This window comes from Fulvia fulva, chromosome 7, assembly GCF_020509005.1.
Source record: "Fulvia fulva chromosome 7, complete sequence".
Classification (NCBI taxonomy): Eukaryota; Fungi; Ascomycota; class Dothideomycetes; order Mycosphaerellales; family Mycosphaerellaceae; genus Fulvia; species Fulvia fulva.
The window spans coordinates 1,939,624-1,959,231 of record NC_063018.1 but is presented as its reverse complement, the minus strand read 5'-3'; the positions used below and the strand labels follow the sequence as shown (position 1 = coordinate 1,959,231).

The window sequence follows — 19,608 nt, the reverse complement described above, 5'->3', positions numbered from 1 at the left end:
AATGAGCGCGTAGCTTGCAAGCGTGCAGTGCAAATCGTCTGAGTAGGCCAGGAGGTTTCTGTCACGACTGATGCTCAAAAGTCGGACCTGACTGCTAGCGTCCACAAGAGGTGGTCGCATAATTGCAGATCCTGTATGTGGGTCCATAGGCGGCAGTGCGCAGACGTGTATGAGGAACTAGGAAGCACGCGAAAATCTCTGGAGGCGTGCTATAACCCTTTTGCTCCTGCGTCGATTCCAACATGCAGAGGTAGGTGGCGCACGAACCAGGATTGTGCTATTGGTGCTTGCCCAGCGTATGTATGGATGCCTGACGGCGGTGCAAGCAAGGACTTCGCGCAGCTCGCCCTTCCCACAGCGCCTCGAGAGGGAGAAGCGGACCTTCAGCTGATTGCAGTTGTCATGTCGCACAGCACTCCATGTACGCGAAGCTGCCTGCAGTCTTATTCCGGTCTATCGAGGGCCGCCTCGACCGTGCTGCTAGTCGTGGCAAAGGATTTAGGGCAGAAAACTTGTCGCTGCACCTGCATACACAGCAAGAGAGTACGCGGAGAGTACCCGAATGCGTAGAATCTGCTTCATCAAAGTATAATCATACCTAATGGAGAAAGCATACCGAAAGAGCATCTTCCAAGATGTGTGGGTATCATATACATCCAACCAACGCCGCGCTAACCCATCAATATCTCTGCTCTTGCACGAGATTTGCTCTGCTGGAGCTGAATCCCTCTCCAATCTCTACTCTGCCGGGCCAGCATTGTACTTGTCTCCCGCACTCTTGAACAGCTCTTCTTGGGCCTTGAGCAACTCCTCATGCGACATGCCGCTCTGCTCGATCTTAGTCTGCTTCCGTTCTCGATGCTGCGCCATCGTTAGCCCATCCACCCCGAATTCCTATGACACCCAACTTACAGCCTGCTGCGTCTTGAACTCAGCAGCGACCTTCTCCAACTCCGGCACAAAGTCAGGATATCCCAGATCTGCAATAGCCTTCGTAATGTGTTCGCATGCAATCGTCTTCTTCGCATCCTTCTCGGCAATTTCATTCGCCTCCGATGTCAACATGGTGATGAACTCGACGCAGCATTCGATCAGGATATCTCGGGTGTCCTTGGCGAAAGCGAGGTTGGCGCCTTCGAAGGCAGGATTCGTCGCGAGAACTTCGTTGATGATCTTTTGGACGGTGGCTGTTGGGAGAGATTTAGCTTCACGTGCATCTTCTGCTTTGACGGCCTCCGAGACAGTCGTCGTAATCGTTTGGCCTCTCTTGCCGTATTTGGGCTGACCGAGATGCCCCGATTCCTTCGTCATATCGGAGGGTATTGTATGCTGTGTAACGTACCTTTTGGAAGAGAGAGGTCATCGTTACCTACAGTTATATCAGTCAATCTGAAAGCGCCCACGTATTTGCGAGATGCGTAACAGCTGCAGGCGCATGTCTGAAGTGTAGGCATGTGCGATGATGAGGAACATACCTCCAAACTCCTTGTCTGACATCGTGGCGGGGGTGAGATTCGGGTGAACTGATCGCGGAGATCTGGGAGTATCGCAAAGATCGAACAAAGTTGTAGAAGAGTCAGATGGATGGTGGATGTGCACTTAAGTACTCTCACATCCTCGTGAATCGAGTCGCGTAAAGACGCGGAAGTTGTCGCAGGCCAACTTTCTCCGATTGGACAGCGGCAGATCGCGGCTAGCGGGAGTGCGCCGTGCCAACATTATCAAAACCTCCAAGCTCTGCAGCTTTTCTCTTCTCTTCACCACCAACACGCGCAAAAGGTATGTCGCTCTCCACCACCATCACCCTTCCCTCCCCTTTTACATGATGATCTGTTGTCGCCCCTATCTTACCAACGAGCTTCTCGAAAGCTTCTGTGGTGATTGACCGTGCCGCCAAAGCACCGACTGAAATCCCCAAATTCAACCACATCCGCTCGAGCACTTCATGGTGTGGACGTGTGCTGACTTGTACAAGTGATGTAGGTATACGACATCATCCCCTCCGATTGGTTCGAATACCTGCGATGCCTGATGGCTCTTCTGTCGCCGTCGACTTGGAAAGTTGACTCTGGGCACCTGCAAAAGCTTCGACGACTGTGGTTCACTCGCTGGACACCCTGTCGACATCAGTCTATGGCCCGGCACATCGCTCGCTGAACACGAATCACACATCTCGCTGTCGGCGAGCGATGATCAGAAGGTAAGACAACCCTACCCGATGCTACACCATACCATGATGACCAAAATATACTATCAAATTCCGATATTTCATGAGGATTTTCGTTCGATTAGCTGAGCACCACAATTCCCTGCAATGCCATATTCACCGATACACTTGTGACATGGCGCTGACTGTGTACAGGTAGGGGGTGCAAGATTCCGGCGACCATTATGCAGGATTTGAGTCTATTGTCCGAGCTGGCCCAAGCCTTATGACTCTCACGATCTGACCACCGCGCGCTCTACAGCTTGTCAAGCTTTACCAGCGACAGCTTGGATGAGCGCTCTCTGAGTGAGGCGTGAAGTCACGAGACTGAGTCCGTGGTGACAATAACGTACGTCTTCATTGTAATGGTAAGTTCATCATCTACTTCTACCCTTCTCACGTGATGCAACAAAACATTCCATGCTAAGCCTGAAGGCCTCGTGCCTCATGCTGATCAAATGTATGCTTTTCATCTTTCGACTGACCCGTTACGCCTCTTCAATTTGTATTTGCAAGTCACGAGATGAGACTGAACGACTGACTGATCGTCAGTATTGAAATGTAGCTCCCTCATACTCTGGAAGCTACCGAAGTGCAGCTTCACATATGGCCATCGGAAAGGTTGGTTTGTTGCCTGGGGGGTTACCACTTGCGACGGTGGCGGTGCAGGCTGCAGGACAGCATCATCTTCAACTGCTGAGTCCGAATTCACTTGCGGCGGTGGTGGTGCAGCATCGTCTTCAACCGGTGTGTCCTCTGCCACGTGCGATGGTGGTGGTGAAGCCCGCAGGACAGCATCATCTTCAACCGATATATCCTTGTCCACTTGCGGCGATGATGAAGGCCGTGAGACAGCATCATCTTCGAACGGTCGGTCCGCGTCCACTTGCGGCGGTGGTGATGGAGGTCGTGGGACAGCATGATCTTCAACTAATATGTCCTTGTCCACTTGCTGCGATGATGATGGAGGCCGTGGGTCAGCATCATCTTCAACCGGTGTATCCATGTCCACCTGCGGCGATGGTGATAGAAGCCGTGGGACAGCATCATCTTCAACCGGTGTGTCGGTGTCCACTTGCGATGGTGGTGGTGGAGGCTGTGGGACAGCATCATCTTCAGTTTGTGTTCCCGTTGACACTTGCAATGGGGGTGCAGGCGGCAACACAGTATCATTTTCGACCGGTGTGTCCACACGAGCGGGCTGTGTCTCGAGTTCAAGCTCAAGCTCGACTTGATCAGCCCAGGATAGTGGCATATCGCCTGTCGTATCCAACCAAGTCTCCTATCCTTGCACTTGATATGCCTTCAGTTCCTCCGCGTTCCATGTTAGAAACTTGCCACTGCAAAATGTCAGCCCAACTCGTCTCGTCTGGACCGTATGACATACCTCAAGGATTTGGGCGCATCGAGTACCAACTTTGCCATGACATACCCAGGCTGCTCCGGCTTCAACAGACCACCCGTGTTCTTCAACTCGGCAAACTTCGCCGCATCAGCAGGATCCATGGCTGTGTTGTGCTTTTCACGAATGTCCCGCTGCATGTCGGTGTCTACGACGCCTGGTCGAATAGCAATGCTTGTTATATCCTTCTCTTCGCTTGCAATGGTCATGGCCAGATGGTTCACCGCAGCTTTCGCACTGCCATATGCTCCCCAGGTTGGATATGCCGTGCTTGCTGCTCCAGATGATGTGAACAGAATCGTACCCTTCGACTTCCTCAGCACTGGCACCGCTGCCTTTGCAATCGAGACCGCCGAGAAGAAGTTGACATCGAACGCCTCCCGCCATTGTTCCACCATGCTGTCCGCAATCCTCTTCACCGGATTCAAAACACCATGATTGACAATCACCCCATCAAGTTTCTGGAACCTCTCTAACGCCAAGTCTACAATCTCCTGCCCTAACCAGACGTTGTTGAGATTTCCGGCCAGCACTGCGACGCGGCCAGGGTATTGTTCCTCGAGCTCGTGGAGGGGTCCTGCGGTTCTGGCAACGACGACGAGGTTGTGGGAGTGTTCGAGGAGGTAGTGAGCAATTGTGAGGCCGATACCGCGGGAGGCGCCTGTGAGAGCTATGACTTTTGACATAGTGGATGCTATGATGTGGATAGGTTGTGATGTTTACTGTGAGAGAGTGTGTTGCTGGATTGAAGAGGCATTGGAAGGATGCGAGCAGCCGAAATCACGACCCCACGGCTCGTCATTGCTCACCCCACTTCGAAGGAGACTGGCACGACTGGATCTTTCCAAGCACAGCTCCCCGATATCTTGTCTTCGTTGTTAACTTGGGGATAGGACATGCTATACTGTAGGCACATGGGTTCGCAGTCAATGTAAGTGCAGTCCTCATTATCATTCTTGCTTGTATTATATGTATTCCTTGACAGATACACTTCATACCCAAACCTACCTCACGACAACTGGTCTAGGTCCCAGCCGAAAGCGCTTTCATCATGCCGAGTACTCCATCGAGATCGAACGACCAGGCCGGCGCAAGCGGTACTGTTATCCTAGGTGCCGGCATCATCGGCTGTGCCACAGCGTACTACCTCTCACAATCCGCCACTACACGACCCGACAGCATACATCTCGTCGAAGCGAGCGACGGACTATTCGACAGCGCGAGCGGTAAGAGTGGCGGTTTCATTGCTGAGGACTGGTTCGGGCCGGCGACAGCAAGTCTAGGTAGACTGTCGTTCCAATTACATCAAGAGCTAGCAGATGAACACAATGGTAGACAGAACTGGGGCTACAGCAGGAGCACAGGCATATCTTTGGTCGATGGCGGAGGAAGAAGCTCATCCGGAGGGAGGCAAGATACGGAATGGCTAGCGAATGGTACAAGTAGAGCCCAAGCAGCGCAAGACCCTGGCGTACATGAGTTCGTCTCAGGCAATGGCCCATCTTGGCTTAGAAAGAGGGATGGCGACGCTGTGGACCATATCGGCGAAGAAGGCGGCGTAGCTCAGGTTGATCCTTTACGCCTCTCACACTTCCTTCTCGATCAATGTACATCCCGAGGTGTTCATTTGCACCATCCAGCCCGAGCGGTCCAAATCACAACAGACCCCACGGGCATCCTCTCCGGCATAACTCTCCGCGACAGCGACAGCGACGACACCGAACACCACATCCCCTGTACCCGCCTTCTTATCTCAGCGAGCGCCTGGACGCCCCAGATCTTCGCCTCCCTCTTCCGTTCCTCGCCAACCACAATCGCCGTCACACCCTACGCAGGCCACAGCATCGTCGTAAAAAGCCCTCGCTGGACGAGAGAACACGAAACCCGTGGCTGCCACGCGCTTCTCACAACAATGCAAAACAGCTTCAGCCCTGAAATTTTCTCCCGAGTAGGAGAGGAAATCTACATCGCCGGCCTTAACGACAGTGACCTACCTCTCCCTGAAAAGGCAAGCGAAGCGGTGCCAGACCCTGAAGCGATTGAGGATTTGATAGCGGTGGCGCACACTCTACCTGGGAGGGATGGGACTGATGTGAGTGATCTGGAGGTGCTGAGGGAAGGTTTATGTTTCAGGCCTGTTACGAGGAGCGGGGCGCCGATTCTGACGAGGATGGAAGATAAGGAGCTTGGAGGTATGAGGATGGCGGAGGATGGGGGCGTGTATGTCTGTGCTGGACCTGGGCCCTGGGGGATCAGTCTGGGTTTGGAGACTGGGCTTGTTATGAGTGAGATGATTGAGGGTAAGAGGACGAGTGCTGATGTCAGGAGGCTGGGACTACGATGAGGTGCCCCGCTGCTGCGATCCTGAAGGAGAGCATGGGAAGCAAAGTCGATTTTGGAAGCTGGAACGAAAGAGCACACGAGCTGAGGGAATCATGGGAGATGAGAGCCCAAAACAATGCTTCGAGTTCAATCTACGAACTTGATAGCCACCCACAACACTCCGCACCTCGGGCGCGCTCGCAAACTTCGAGACCCAAAATCAAACCCTCCTATCAATCGTCCGCTCCTCGCAATAGAAGTACCTCCCCCTCATCTGGCACTGCTCGTCTCCAATGATAGTCCAGCCATACCCATACTTATAGCCTTCTCGATCCGTCATCCAATACGACTGCATTTGGAAGACATGGGCCCACCAGTATGGAAACACCAACTGTAGGATGATTGCTGCTCCCAGAACGAGGCATAGCAGCCCGACCAATGTCAAGAACCCTATGGCCCACCACACAAAGTTGCTCGACTCTGCAGCACCGCGTCAGCGCGCGCCTCCCCCCTCGAAACGCTCTTCGTCTGAGCTACTGGGCTCACTGTCCGATGCTCCAGCATTGCCGTTCGTGTTGGGAGCGCCGTTTGACTGGTTTGCCAGTGTCAACTGCTCCAGTAGCTCATCTATCAGCTGATCCGACGTGGGTAAGTCGTCCACGCGTGCGCTCCCCGCGCTTCCGTCAACTTGCCCATCAGCCCGGGCGCTGCCTCCAGCAGCTTCGATCGCTCGTACACGCCGGAGATTCGTTTCCGGATCAGCGTTTGGGTCGATCGCGCCGTCGTACATGCCACCGATGGGGGCGCGGGATGAGTTATGAGGGGTAGGTCCTTGCTAAGGTGCCACGGCCGAGGGTTGTTGGCAGCTCTCACGCTGAGAGAGCCGTTCTGAGCCAAAGAGCGGTGTCTGGGGCGCAACTCCACACGCGTCGTTGGGGAGCGATCGAGAGAGGCGTAGCTCGTTCTGGTCGAGATCTGAGGTGGCGGAGGCTCCACGACGGCGTGAGAAAAGGGGAGATGGCCAATCGCTCTCGAGGGGTGCGACGCCATCTGGTGAGGAGGTAGTGCTCTGGGTGGTTTGGTCAGTCATCTTTCACTTGAGACCCAAGGGTCCGTTACTCACGCCGTGGGGTCTGACTTCGTCTCTGATGATCAAGGGTTCGGGACGAGTAGGTGTCAAGACCGGCATTGGACGAGTGGGAGGTGGTTCTGGTACGTCGTCTCTCGAGTCGGTTGGCAGAGTCTGTACTATCGGATTGCCGCTGGGCCCACTTGGGGGTGCGAGACTGTCAGAGCGTTGAGGCTCGTAGTCTGCTGCACTATCGCCGACTGCGTCGTCGTAGACTCTTGGCTCGTCATCGTGGCCGCCTGTCTGAGGTGGCAAGCCTGCGGGCCTGTAGTGGTGTGGATGCTGGGTTCCGCCGACTGGACCGTCGTCTTCCTTGGTTGGGCCAGCCATGGGTAGGGTGGGATGCTGTTGTTGGGATGTGTCTCCTGATGTGTGCGAAGGACTATGCTGCTGGAATGCTGAAGCGGTGCTGCAGAATGGTATGCTTGTTGGGGATGTCTGCGGCAGAATTAGCAAAGGACCTTTGAGAGAATCGTCAATACAACCTTCAAGCAGGCACGTCGGGCGATCTCAGCAGAAGCAGTAGCAAGCATGCCACCGGGGAGTTGCGTCCACGCATGTGTTCTGCTTCGCGACTTCTGCAGGTGTGTACTTTGATCTGCACTGCTGACAACAAAGAAGGGAGGTGGCAACCTCACACACGCGGCTTCCTCACATTTTCTGCAGTCTAATTCTGCACCTGGAAAGCACGACTCGCAAAAAAGTCACACTTCGCCGACGCATCGTTATCAACCACCGCCTCCATCGCATCATCCATCACCTCCAACGTCTGGAACCCCACAGCCTCTCCCGTATCAAGCGTCCCGATCCCTCCACTAGCATAGCTAGGCCAATCAGGCGCACGATCCATCCTCAACACATTAGGGTCCTGAGTCATGATGAAAGACATCCAGTATGAAGACATAATCTGCCCCAGAGTCTGATTACTGGCCTGCGGAAGACCGGTGTAGTTGGAATTGAGGTACTCGAAGGTAGCGCCATGGCGCTTGCGCCCTGCGTTGAAGAGCATCTTCCAGACTGCGGATTTGTTGGAGGTGCGGTCGATGGCGTTGTGGGCCGTGTGGTAGGTCGGGCAGTTGATGTTCTAATATGGTCAATAGGGGGGCAAAAGCGAGCCAGGGTGCGGTACGCACGAAGTCGCCAAACCAGCCTACTGTCTGGTTCGAGATGGAGTCATATGCAGCCCGTGGATACAAATTGTACAATCGGGACAGGAAGGCAGGTCCTGCGAAGGGAAAGAGGAGCTCAGCATCGTCTGTGGCCATGACCTGAGGGCTGTAATTTCTTCTCACGAAGATACTACCCTCGTTGCTGCAAGATCCGTCAGCTGTGAGGCACCTCAAGACTTATAATCGACTCACACCGAGTGCCCAACGATCAAAGGCACATCATGAAAGTGACCACACGCGAACTCCTGGCTAGGAAGGTCGAGAATGAACTTGTCGTCCACCACTGAACCGAAGTAGTAAGGCTGTCTCTCATTGGCAACACTCGGACATCACGTCGGAACAGACCTACGCCATAAACAGCTCCAGGACCAGGATAGGAGGCATTAAGCACCGCTTGGGCGAGAACAACCATCTGTTCTTCCGGCAACGCACGAAGACAAGTTGTAGTCTTGCACTGAGACAACTCAAGCGCATGTCGATACGTGATATCTTGCTGGGTCTCGTTGATGTATGGTTGCCACCAAGCTGTGCCACCTTCAGCATCACGTGGATATCAAAGAGATCTGTCGACATACGGTACTCAGCTATAGCTGCAGAGAAAGGAGGCTCGTCGAAAGCGCCGCCAGCAATGAGTTGAGCAGTTACACTCCCTCCTCCGGCCGATGCACCCCAGATCGTGACCTCTGCAGGATCGCCACCTATTTATTGTCAGTCGAGGTTGAATCGAGAGATTGATGTACTGACCAAAGCTCCTGATATTCCTCTGTACAGTATCCACTCCAGGGCAGCCCGTTGGTCCAGCAACCCAGCATTGCGAACACCATTATGCGCTACATCACTGCCACCAAGAAAGCCCAGCATTCCCAGCCGATACTGGATGTTCACCCATATGAAGCCGCCTACACATCAGATCAGCGGAAATCTTCCAGTTCTACTCATCACATTCGCCATTCGACGCATTCACCATGGACTCCCCCTGGAACCATCGGCTCCCACCCTACCGATAGAACCGCATGAGCCATTCCCGACACCACCACCGCCCCATCATCCGAACATGACCATAGACATACCTGATCAAACCCACCCCCCATGAATCAACACCACAACCGGCAGATACTCCCCCCGCGAATCCACCGGCGCCAGCACATCAGCCGTCAAACAATCCTCCCTCTGCCCCTCGGTCGCGTAATCCTCCCTAAACCCCAGCCCATAATACGGCTCCGGAACAGTCTGAATGCATGGTGCCGCATCTTCTGTGGCGTTCTGAATCACGTTGAAATCGTAATCGTTGTTGAACTCGATAGGACAGGGTTTACGCCAGCGGTAGGCTCCTGAAGGAGAGGCGGCATATGGGACCCCTTTGAAGTAGAGGATTCCCGCTGTGAGGTTGGAGATGCCGCGGTAGGTGGTGTAGCCTAGGGGGGGAGGGGGTCGTAGGGGTCGGTTGTGTCGATTGCTGCGAGGGTGGAGGGGACGAGGGTATAGAGGAGTAGTAGGGGAGGGTTTAGAGATAGTTTATAGTAGTAATAAGTAATTATTATTCTTTGTTATTACTACTAAATATTCTTCTTATTAAAGAGTGTCTTTATAGTTGATAGGGGGTTAAGAGTAGTAGTAGTAGTAGTAGGGTGATCCTCGAAGGGCTCGATACGGAAGTTTGAGTGAGTGCAGGGACGCCGTGCGCGGTAGATCGGTTTTGGCAATGCCCATAACTCGGCGCCGAAGCCTTACCTGCACTGCCTACGCCTTGTGAAACTCCCATTATTTTCGTGGAGGCGGTCTTCTTCTCCAGAGATTGGGTTATTGAGATTCAAGTCATGGTTCTCCATCTGGCTTTGGCTTTTCGAGACTCCATAAAGCAGCAATTCCATCGATTTCGTCTCGCACCGCAAGTCTCCTTTCTCTCAAGGGTATCTTGCTCAAAGTCAGCTACGCCGCATTCGCCTCTCGCTCGCTCTAGCTGAAGCTCCTGATTCCTCGACGGCCTCCAAATCGGGACCACACTAATCGCATCTCCCGCAGCATGTCTACGGTGGCAAACCGCGCGACTTCGCAGGGCGTTTGCTCGGCTCGGTATTGTGGTTGCGACGTGGCCGCCATCTGAGCTTGAGGCTCGCGAAGCTTATCGAGCGTACGCCCTGGGCAGATTTGCACTCATGGTTGCGATAGCAATGCACGATCTTCAGCTTACTGTTGCCTTTGGTACTGCAGTACGATCTGCCAGTCGCAATCGGAATCCTAGAAGCATGGGGGTTTGTTGGAAGTTGTGGTAGTTTTGTGCCTGTGATGGCATTGGCTCTCCCTCAAATGCTGGCTCGCGCATGGCGTCCAGGATGAGACCGTTTTGGAAGAATGGCTCGATGAGCTTTCCGAACGGTCGGTGGAATACCCACTAACGCGGATTAGCTGTCGGAAGGATCAGATATGGACGAGGAACTCACAAGTGGCTCTGGCTGACCGCGTACGGCCTCACTCTTGGTGGGTGGAATGTTCAAGTACCGTGGCACTTTGATGTAGGTGCTGAGCTGTTGCTTGCCAGTCTTGGGATCTTCGTAGATCTCCATGCCACGGTGACCCGCAGGCTTCGAGAATGCAGGATGAAGATCAACCACGACGATGCTACGAAAGTCAGTGGAAGAGCAATTCGATGCATTTCTGAGCCACTCACCGCCCCTCAGGATTTATCATAAGAGGTAGAGCTTTCGCGAGTGGCTCGAGAGTTGGTAATGACTTCAACGTTGTGCTGATGGTCACAATGTCGTATCGGCTGTCACTTTCGTCAGACTGACGAGCGCGGCTTTCATCATGTTTGGACTCACTCGTGGCTCTGCATGAACTTTGCCATGCCCTCATAATCCGTTAGATCGATCAGATCATAGGTGATACTTCCTTTCAAATTAGTCTCCTTGGCAGCTCGTCTCCGGCCCATGTCCATCATTTCGTGTGAGTAGTCAAGTCCGGTAACGTGAGCGCCCTCTCTCGCCATCATGCGCGCGATAATGCCGCTGCCTGCGCCCAGATCAAGGACTCGCGGGCACCAGGTAGTATTTGCGCCCTTCGCGGGCATGTTCGATAGCTGTTGCACAACAGGCAGGAGACACTGGGTGAACATGTCGTTGCCGTCCATGTCGTTCTCCGAGTGGTACTCTTCCCAGTGGGTGGCCATTGCCTTCCAGGCGGTCTTGTTGTCGTCGTTGTAGCCATGGTGGAGGTCGTGTTGGTCGCCATTCACCAATTGCGGGTTGTGTCTGCTATTCACGGTGGACATCTCGACAGTGCAGTGCGAGGACAGTGCAGTGCAGTGCGAGGACAGTGCAGTGCAGTGCGAGGACAGTGCAGAAGCGATGCTGGCTAGAAGCTGCATGAGGGTGATGGAAGGCGACGACGACTTTACCCCGCTCGGACACGTCGTTGCGTTGCGAGGGTTTGTTTCAATCGCTGTTTGCAGCGTGACAATCTCCCGCTTTGTATGCATCGTGGGGCTGAGTTGCAGATCTACAGACTACAGTAACCACCGGTAGACGTGTTATAACGATGCCCGTGACCGGTCGATCGGTTTGCTGAACGAGGGAAACGATACATTCAATGCCTCGTGGCACAGTGCAGTGCAACAGCTGGACACGATGGGCGTGATGCGGACCAATTGACAGTGAGATTGCGCCCGGCAGCCCGCCTTTCACGTTATCCTCACTCCAAAGCGCCATCCTACCCATGCCCGGACTGACTATACAGTACCATCGCCCTGAGAAGCCTGCGGCGTGGGGCGAGAGGGCGGAAGCGTCTTTGCCGCTTCGGCCATGCGTCAATCCATCTCGAGCCGCCTGCAGGGCAAGTCGCGGTCCCAGGACGAGGAGAAAGCGACGAAAGGCATTGAGGATGCCAAAGACGGGTACACGCCCCCAGAGAATGTCTATGAGGCCATTCTCGAGCTGCAGGATCACCAGCGAAAAGACTGGGCACGATGGCGCGACAAGGAATATGCTATCATCCCCCATACCGATGCGGGCGGTGATGCATACTTCATTGGGGACTTCTACGAGGGCATCAAGTGTGCTAACGAGTGGGAGATGGAAGAGTATGTCCTCTCAACTTGCTGGAAATTGCCAACTGATTGTCCACTTTGCTGTGTAGGCCTGGCCCGTACCTTCAATATGTCAAGGACCTCTCAGAGACTATGCCTCATCTTGCCTATCTCGGACACTGGATGGAAGTCACATGCGCTCCACCCAAATGGCGTTACATGAAGTTCTTCGACGAAAATCGTCGAGAGCGGAGGTCCAAAGCTCATGTCTGCGTGATCGACTACACCGATGGCGGAGGACCGGAGACTGAGACATATAACAATACCGAAGAACTACTGCCTGCTCTCACGAAAGCCCCTCAGACTGCCGAATCACGACAGACTCGCCTCTTGATAGTCGAAGATCTGAGTCGCGATCTCGTCGAGGGCCTCGGTGCTTTCTACGATATCGATCCACTCTTCTTCCTCTCGTACATTGGCGACTACCTCTTTCACAACACACGAGATCCATGGGTAGAGCTTCCCAATCTCGATGTCGATCTGAGGAAGCAGAACCACTTCATCATACAGTACCTTCGAGCAAGGTACTTCCCGACTGAAAAACAGTATCAGGCTGCCGAGATGGAAACTGGCAACTGGAACATCTTGCGGCGACTGGATAGTGACAGAAGTCGGAAACGGCTGCAGAACGGTCTGCTAGACAAGAAAGATGCCAGCGTAGTGCTTACTCGTGCAAAGACATCGCTATGGATCAAGCCCAGACAGGCAGGGGACCCTGTAACAGGTAACAAGTCTCCGACCGTGCGCCATTGTGTGAGACATTGCTGACCGGAGCGTATAGCGATCCTCCTCTTGGATCCTACAGTCTCCACCGGACAGCCACTCTGGGGCGGGTACCGCCCTTTCGAGGGTACTCCATCCATGGCGGCCCTTCGGTCAAACCGAGAAAAGGCAGTGCAGGCGCCTAAGCGCCAGAGCCTATTCGATGACATGAAGTACTGGAGCCTCAGGCTGAGTAGCGATGACCTCAACAGGATCCGAAGTGACGAGCGGTGCATAGCTCTCCCTATGTATCGTCTAGTCATTGCAGACTGGCTTACCACGTTGAAGTATATGACAACCCAACTGGGCAAGATCGAATGGGAGTTTGAGAAACCACACTGGGGCGAAAATGCCAGCGACATCTCAGATGTACTGCAAAAACTGTCGCCCTGGCGTCGGAACGTTGGATACTACCAGACCATGATCAGTGAGGCCAGTGCACGACTGTTTCCTCCAGAGGTACATGCGCCGTATCACGGTCTGCAATCAAGTACACCAGCTCTGTCCCAGGACTCGACTTCACGAGAGATCCTTGCATCGGGCACAGACAAAGTTGGCATCATCGCATTACTCGTTGACTTCAAGAATGTCAAACGCCAAATGGACGAGATCCAGGTCCGCATCAAAAGCATTGAGAACATGGCCACGAACAACATCAATATCGAAGAGAGCAGACGCGCTGTCAAACAGAACAAGAACCTGGCAAGACTTACCTTCCTGGCCGCCCTCTTCATCCCACTCCAGTTCACATCGAGCTTCCTAAGCATATCCCCGGACTTCACCCAGGCGAAACAATCCATCTGGCTATTCTTCGTCATTGGGATTCCATTGACCCTGATCGTCCTGCTTGCGATTGAGCTCACTCACCCAGAGCAGAACAGCTGGACCTGGAGTAGATGCAAAGCCATCAAGCGACAATGGAGGGCCTACTACGGCACAGGGAAGAAGCCGGAGACTCCCATGCCAACGCCGCCGCCACAACAACACAACCGCAGGAAATCTGTGGTACGAAAGGAAACCACGGTACCATGGATCACGTCACGAAACGATACGAAGCATGAATGAATGGGATTTACGACGGGATTTAACGACAGATTGAAATCATCTTGGCTTTCTACAGCGTTCGAACAAGCGAGTCAGCATAGCGAACTTGGAGGTTCTAGGGCATGAATGAGCGACGACATGACATGAAATTGCATAGCTAGCATTGTATACAGCACACGAAGTTGGGATAGAGGCATGGAAATGGAACCAATCGAACACTACCTCCAGTATCAATCGCATGCCTCACGACCAAACTGGCCCACAGGCCCACGACCCACACCTACCCCAGACCGCCCTTTGCTTTTCGTCCTTCCGCCCTCTGCTTCGCCCTCTCCTTCCATCAGTCACACGACATCAAATACACCCGCCGTACGGATTCAGCTCCACTAATAACAACAGCCACGATACAGCTACTGCACCGGTCGTACACGGGCACGCGACCAACCATTGTCGCTGAGGCTGCAATACTAACCGCCATCAACTTTACGCATAGCCGCGCGCCTGAGGAATGCGTCCACACCGGACGGTTTCTCCAACTGGCCTCTACACCGGTAACAGACATGAGGCGCCTCAAGTCTTGTCTGCAAGCCGCTGCGTAGTGGCGCTGTCACGCGGCGCAGTCTTTCATTGAGCGCTTAGTTTGTTGGAAGTGCCCTTCACGTCGATCGAGGAGGGCCTTGAGGTCGAACAGGTAAGCACAGATGAGGCCATCTGATGGCGAGATGAGGTCGAGAGAGACGGTAGTAGTGATATTAACGGCATTCTTGATGGTGCTACCTCTACCTTTCCGGTGCTGTCGTAGAGGTAGGTCTTTCCCGAAGCGATGAGGCTTCGATCTGGGTTTAGGTATCCATGGGTGCGATGAAAAGCTGCGAAACCGTCATATTGGGTCACAATATGACCTGTTGGATGCAGTAATCCATATCAATGAGTCCGAACGATATATGATAGTGGCTAGAGAGGAATTAAATAGAATCGAAGTTGAAGTGTTGACCTCGATCAACGCATTGACCATCCCATCGAAGCTCCATGCCCAAACTTTTACACTCACTTCGAGACATCCCTCCCACAACACATCGACATCGACCATGTCTCGCAACGGCCCCTACCAATGGATCTGCCTCCGCGCCATCAAACCACGCCCACAAACCCGAACACTATCCACAGAATACTCACCACCCGAAAACACACAAGACCCCTACCCAACACCAGATGAACCAACAGCCAAAACCGCCGACTTCAAATCCTACCTCCAATCCCAAGACACAATCCACCTCTCCACAACCAAACACCACCTCAGCGCCATCCGCCACACCGCCCAAACCATAAAATCCTTCGCCTCCACCCTTCCCTCCGCCTCCCGCATCGCCCTCCTCCAACAAACCGGCACACCCCCCTACACCACCTCCCCCTTCCGCGCCGCCTCCAACAACCCCACAATCCCCACCGCCACACTCCTCGCCGAAATCGCCAAACTGGACAACAACCTGACCGACCTTGAGAACACGCCTTACCCAAGCGAGACGGACTCGGCGGCGGTCAGGAAGGCGGAGAAGTTTAAGAAGAAGTTGTCGCTGTGGACGAAGCGGGAGAAGGAGGAGGAGTTGGAGCGGTTGAGGGCTGCGGAGGTTAGTCATAGGACGAGGTTTATGAGGAGTATGGAGGGGTTGAAGCCGCATGTTGAGGCGCTTAATGAGGTGGGGAGGAGGAGGAGGAGGAGGAGGGGTGGGGCTGCAGCTGGTGGGGATGGACAGGATGAAGGTGGCCTGGAGGGGGTTGCGAGAAAGGTGCAGACTGTTGGGCTCGGGAGCGGGGCGACGGAGATTGAGGATGAGAGGGAGGAGGGTGGGAGGGTTCCGAATCCGTTTGTTGGTGGTGTGAAGCAGAAGGAAAAGAAGGCGGTGACAGATACCGTGAAGACAAAGCAGAGGAAGACAGCTACGGACACGGTGAATACGAGCAAGGACACAACGCAGGCGAAGGAGACAGCGCCAACGACAGCGGCAGATGCAGTGGAGGTGCCAAAGCCGAAGAAGAAAATGACATTGGCAGAAATGCAAGCGTCGTTGAGCAAGCAGGTCTCGAATTCAGACTGAGGCATTGATATATCGATTGGCAGAAAGGACTGTCCATCATTCATTCATGAGCTACGAAAGAGCGACCCAATGGTCGATCATGCCCAGGCCATCATCAGCCTCGCCATCATAAAGACAAACTCCCCGGTCCAAGATATCGATCGTTGAGCGTTGCGACGCTCAGTCGCACTTCGGGCGACAGACTTCCTAGGTTCCGCCAATTCCATCACCGATGGCGCTCGAAGCGTCAGACTCGGGATAGAAGAAGGCCACGAGGGCGATGATAACATAAGCCGCGATCAACAGACTGCCCTCCAGATAGTTGCTGCGCCCGTCGAGGACCAGGAAGTTGACGACGAAGACGGTGACAAACAGACTGATAGTCTCGAAGATGTTGAAGTACAGACTCATGTTAGTGTCCAGAATCCATCCGAGCAAGACCACGACTGGAGTGACGAAGAGTGCGATCTGGATGCTGGAGCCGACAGCGACACCGATTGCGAGATCCATCTTGTTCTTGGCGGCAACGGTGACTGCTGTGACGTGCTCTGCTGCGTTACCAACGATGGGCAGGATAATGAGACCGATGAAGGCCTCACCAACTGCACCGTTGCCAGCAATCATCTCCGGGATAGCGTCGACCATGAACTCGGCGCAGACAGCGACCAGAGCTGTGCTGCACAACAGCAGGACAACAGCTGCTGTCTTGGACATGTCTGGTTCACCGATCTCTTCCTCCTCTTTGGTCGGCGCTGGCTGGTTGCCCGCACGAACGCGATACTGCTGGTGCTGGTAGGGTGGCAGAGGATCCGTGCGTACGTAGTTGGTGCCAGGAGTGGGTGTGGTCTCGCGGTTCAGGCGTTCGGGTAAAGAGCTGGTGCGGCGGAGGTTTGCAGCTCCAGCCGACACCGGGCGTGTAAAGTTGGGACGTTGAGCAGCTGGCGAAGGAGTTGGTCGTGGCTGCACGAAGACGTTGTTAGACAACATTGACGGTAATGCAGGCCTGACACGCGAAGACAACCCGCGCATGTTAAACGCGAGGCGAGCGGACTGGTTGGTGGGAGTCTGGGCTGGGACCACTTCAACGTCGTCGGCGAATCCGACCTTTGGCTGTCCGGTGGTAGACTCGGTAGGTATTTCTTCGATCGTGGCTTTCTCATTCTCAACTGGCTCTTCAGCCGGTCCATCGTGGTGCTTGCGGTGATGCTTCTTGTCCTTCTTCTTGTGGTGCTTCTTTCGCTTCTTAGGCGGGTCTGGCGACTTCTCGCCCTCGTTGCTGTTGTGACGCTTCGCCCAATCGAAGATACGAGTGGTTGGTCCGTTGTCTTCTCTGTCTGCATCTGCATCCTCGACGCTATCGATAGCTGCAAGTGTGGACTCACGACGAGTGGCACCATTGTCGAGTGCTGGGTCTTCGATGTACTCTTGACGCTCCTGGGTGGTAGGAGAGCTCAAGGCAGATGTGGCCTTTGAGTGAGTGCGAGAACTACTCGTACTGACACTGGACTTGCGGCGCATTCGGTGCTTGATCATTCGCGTGACCTTCTTCCTGGTAGTGACGGAGCCTGAGCCTGAGGTATCTGAGTCGCTGCTGTCCGAGCTACTGCTGTCGCTGGAAGACGATGACGAGTTCATCATGTCGTGCAGTACTCCAGGATGCGACTCTTCGTCAATGACTGCTTGTGGCGTGCTCTCATACATGTACGCATGCGACTTTAGCTGGAACAGCAAGTACAGGACGTAGACCAGCAAAAGGATGACACTTGTACCACGGCTGACCTTGAGAGTCGAAGCATTGGCTAGATTGAGATTCTGGTCGTTGAAAGAGGCATGGAAGGCGGTCTGTAGTCAAATCAGTATCCTGACATATCATGTGAATGTAGTTCATGCTTACCGGCAGGAGCAAGCTCATCACACTCAAGCTGAGGAGACAAGCGCTCATCTGTGTAACGGTGCTGTTGTAAATCTGCTCTCGAAAGCGGAGGCCGCCAAACAAGAAAGCCATGCCCAGGATGAGTAGTAAGTTGGCCAGAATCGAGCCCAGTAAGGATGCCTGAACAATGTGGATCTCATTCTTCACCAGTGCGATGATGAAGATGATCAGTTCGACAGCGTTGCCGAAGGAGACATTGAGGAGTGCTCCAAGAGTATCTCCAAGTCTGCTGGCCACGCTCTCGGTGGCGTGACTGAGCAGTCCAGCGAGTGGTACGATGGCGACTGCATTGATGGCAAAGATGGCTGCTGGACTGAGATGTGCTGCTTCTGCGGCGATACCAGCGGGTACAGCAATGAGAAGGACGTTGACCCAACTGTGACAGATGGCATTCTTGAAGTGCGAGCCAAAGCGCTTGCAGCCATTCTTCATGCGGGTGGTGATAGGTGGTTTGTTCTTGTTTCCTTCGGTAGATTCTATGGTGGCATCTCCAGGGCCCGCAACTTCGGACTTGATGGGTGGCGGAGCTGGGGGAGGTGCGGACTGGGATGTTGAGTCCTCCGCGGTGTTGTGTGCGGACTTCTCAGCGTCACCGCCAATGTCTCTTGCTCCATCTCCTCCATATGTGCCGCCGTTGCTCTGGGAGGCTCGTAGGCCTGAGGGTCGAGACGGTAGGCCGCCGCGCCCATTGTCGTTGCTTAGCCCGCCAGCTTCGGTAGACTTGGCCTTGTTGGCTGTGTTGTGGGTTGGGAGGATGCCTCCGTTGCTCTCGACGGTGGGGATATCGCGTTGGCTGGCAGTGCGTATTGCCTCAGTACGATAACGGTCTGTAAAAGGGTCAGAGAGGTGTCCCATTCGCGTATGCTGCCTCAAACACTGAAGGCGGAGTTGGTGAAGAAGCGAGGAGAGAGCAGGGAGGAATGCTAAGGCGAGATGTCGTCTTGTGATGACCGCGCCACGGGCTTAAGCCTTCGGGGACGCTCCACAATAATGAGCTGGGCGCGGACGATGTTCTAAGCAGCGATGAGATGGCTCCACTCACACATATCAGTGCGGGCACTCGTCAGAAGCCAAGTTGCTGCCTGCAGTAGCACGCAGTCTGTGGTATGTCTGAGGAGTGATGTCGATGAGTTGGTCGTGGAGGTCGACGTTTACAGGACGTCGGAGATGTCGGGTGTTGATTCTTCTCGCTTCTGGATGATCAAATGGACCTGCTGGGAGGTGTGGCGCAGGTGCGACTTCCTTGTTAGCGAGGTGAGCATCGTCATGTCGCGACAATCTTCCAGGCCACGCAGGCTTCACCGTTCACCGTTCACGTCGACAGCCCTGCAATTCCGTCAAGCATGCCTCGTTGTCATCACCGCCCACACCATGCTGTCGTCTTTCCACTGGCCGATGCACGCGCGATTATTCGCACAGCAGGCTGAGATGCAGCACAACGAAGCCATCGGAAACCTTTGCCCAGCCATGATGGCTATCAATGAT

The 19,608-nt window shown here is 54.2% G+C and overlaps 11 protein-coding genes across 11 annotated transcripts; 3 read left to right on the top strand and 8 right to left on the bottom strand.

The window, feature by feature from the left end:
• Positions 1 to 738: 738 nt before the first annotated feature.
• Positions 739 to 1,497, bottom strand: CLAFUR5_10210 (NCT transcriptional regulatory complex subunit B; the record flags this gene model as incomplete). Its single annotated transcript, XM_047909358.1, has 4 exons — positions 739 to 861; positions 913 to 1,187; positions 1,343 to 1,369; positions 1,476 to 1,497. The coding sequence occupies 4 exons, from the start codon at positions 1,495 to 1,497 to the stop codon at positions 739 to 741; spliced, it is 447 nt and encodes a 148-aa protein (XP_047764779.1).
• Positions 1,498 to 2,675: 1,178 nt separating this feature from the next.
• On the bottom strand, positions 2,676 to 3,461 carry CLAFUR5_20306 (uncharacterized protein; the record flags this gene model as incomplete). The annotated part of the gene is made up of 1 exon (XM_059463142.1): positions 2,676 to 3,461. One exon carries the CDS (start codon positions 3,459 to 3,461, stop codon positions 2,676 to 2,678), a length of 786 nt encoding a protein of 261 aa, XP_059319057.1.
• A 27-nt stretch (positions 3,462 to 3,488) lies between these two features.
• Positions 3,489 to 4,294, bottom strand: CLAFUR5_10209 (uncharacterized protein; the record flags this gene model as incomplete). The annotated part of the gene is made up of 2 exons (XM_047909357.1): positions 3,489 to 3,546; positions 3,594 to 4,294. The coding sequence occupies 2 exons, from the start codon at positions 4,292 to 4,294 to the stop codon at positions 3,489 to 3,491; spliced, it is 759 nt and encodes a 252-aa protein (XP_047764264.1).
• A 365-nt stretch (positions 4,295 to 4,659) lies between these two features.
• Positions 4,660 to 5,952, top strand: CLAFUR5_10208 (Putative oxidoreductase; the record flags this gene model as incomplete). The annotated part of the gene is made up of 1 exon (XM_047909356.1): positions 4,660 to 5,952. The coding sequence occupies one exon, from the start codon at positions 4,660 to 4,662 to the stop codon at positions 5,950 to 5,952; it is 1,293 nt and encodes a 430-aa protein (XP_047764265.1).
• Positions 5,953 to 6,150: 198 nt separating this feature from the next.
• On the bottom strand, positions 6,151 to 6,720 carry CLAFUR5_10207 (uncharacterized protein; the record flags this gene model as incomplete). The annotated part of the gene is made up of 2 exons (XM_047909355.1): positions 6,151 to 6,410; positions 6,477 to 6,720. 2 exons carry the CDS (start codon positions 6,718 to 6,720, stop codon positions 6,151 to 6,153), a joined length of 504 nt encoding a protein of 167 aa, XP_047764272.1.
• A 303-nt stretch (positions 6,721 to 7,023) lies between these two features.
• CLAFUR5_10206 (uncharacterized protein) lies at positions 7,024 to 7,389 on the bottom strand (the record flags this gene model as incomplete). Its single annotated transcript, XM_047909354.1, has 1 exon — positions 7,024 to 7,389. The coding sequence occupies one exon, from the start codon at positions 7,387 to 7,389 to the stop codon at positions 7,024 to 7,026; it is 366 nt and encodes a 121-aa protein (XP_047764273.1).
• Positions 7,390 to 7,726: 337 nt separating this feature from the next.
• CLAFUR5_10205 (Carboxylesterase patB) lies at positions 7,727 to 9,319 on the bottom strand (the record flags this gene model as incomplete). The annotated part of the gene is made up of 6 exons (XM_047909353.1): positions 7,727 to 8,143; positions 8,193 to 8,370; positions 8,421 to 8,511; positions 8,574 to 8,753; positions 8,804 to 8,926; positions 9,313 to 9,319. 6 exons carry the CDS (start codon positions 9,317 to 9,319, stop codon positions 7,727 to 7,729), a joined length of 996 nt encoding a protein of 331 aa, XP_047764270.1.
• Positions 9,320 to 10,410: 1,091 nt separating this feature from the next.
• Positions 10,411 to 11,592, bottom strand: CLAFUR5_10204 (Ubiquinone biosynthesis O-methyltransferase; the record flags this gene model as incomplete). The annotated part of the gene is made up of 4 exons (XM_047909352.1): positions 10,411 to 10,620; positions 10,670 to 10,847; positions 10,897 to 10,995; positions 11,048 to 11,592. The coding sequence occupies 4 exons, from the start codon at positions 11,590 to 11,592 to the stop codon at positions 10,411 to 10,413; spliced, it is 1,032 nt and encodes a 343-aa protein (XP_047764271.1).
• Positions 11,593 to 12,025: 433 nt separating this feature from the next.
• On the top strand, positions 12,026 to 14,136 carry CLAFUR5_10203 (uncharacterized protein; the record flags this gene model as incomplete). The annotated part of the gene is made up of 3 exons (XM_047909351.1): positions 12,026 to 12,303; positions 12,360 to 13,033; positions 13,091 to 14,136. The coding sequence occupies 3 exons, from the start codon at positions 12,026 to 12,028 to the stop codon at positions 14,134 to 14,136; spliced, it is 1,998 nt and encodes a 665-aa protein (XP_047764268.1).
• Positions 14,137 to 15,203: 1,067 nt separating this feature from the next.
• CLAFUR5_10202 (uncharacterized protein) lies at positions 15,204 to 16,211 on the top strand (the record flags this gene model as incomplete). The annotated part of the gene is made up of 1 exon (XM_047909350.1): positions 15,204 to 16,211. The coding sequence occupies one exon, from the start codon at positions 15,204 to 15,206 to the stop codon at positions 16,209 to 16,211; it is 1,008 nt and encodes a 335-aa protein (XP_047764269.1).
• Positions 16,212 to 16,397: 186 nt separating this feature from the next.
• On the bottom strand, positions 16,398 to 19,169 carry CLAFUR5_10201 (Vacuolar calcium ion transporter; the record flags this gene model as incomplete). Its single annotated transcript, XM_047909349.1, has 4 exons — positions 16,398 to 17,329; positions 17,498 to 18,032; positions 18,085 to 18,950; positions 19,166 to 19,169. The coding sequence occupies 4 exons, from the start codon at positions 19,167 to 19,169 to the stop codon at positions 16,398 to 16,400; spliced, it is 2,337 nt and encodes a 778-aa protein (XP_047764266.1).
• Positions 19,170 to 19,608: the final 439 nt, after the last annotated feature.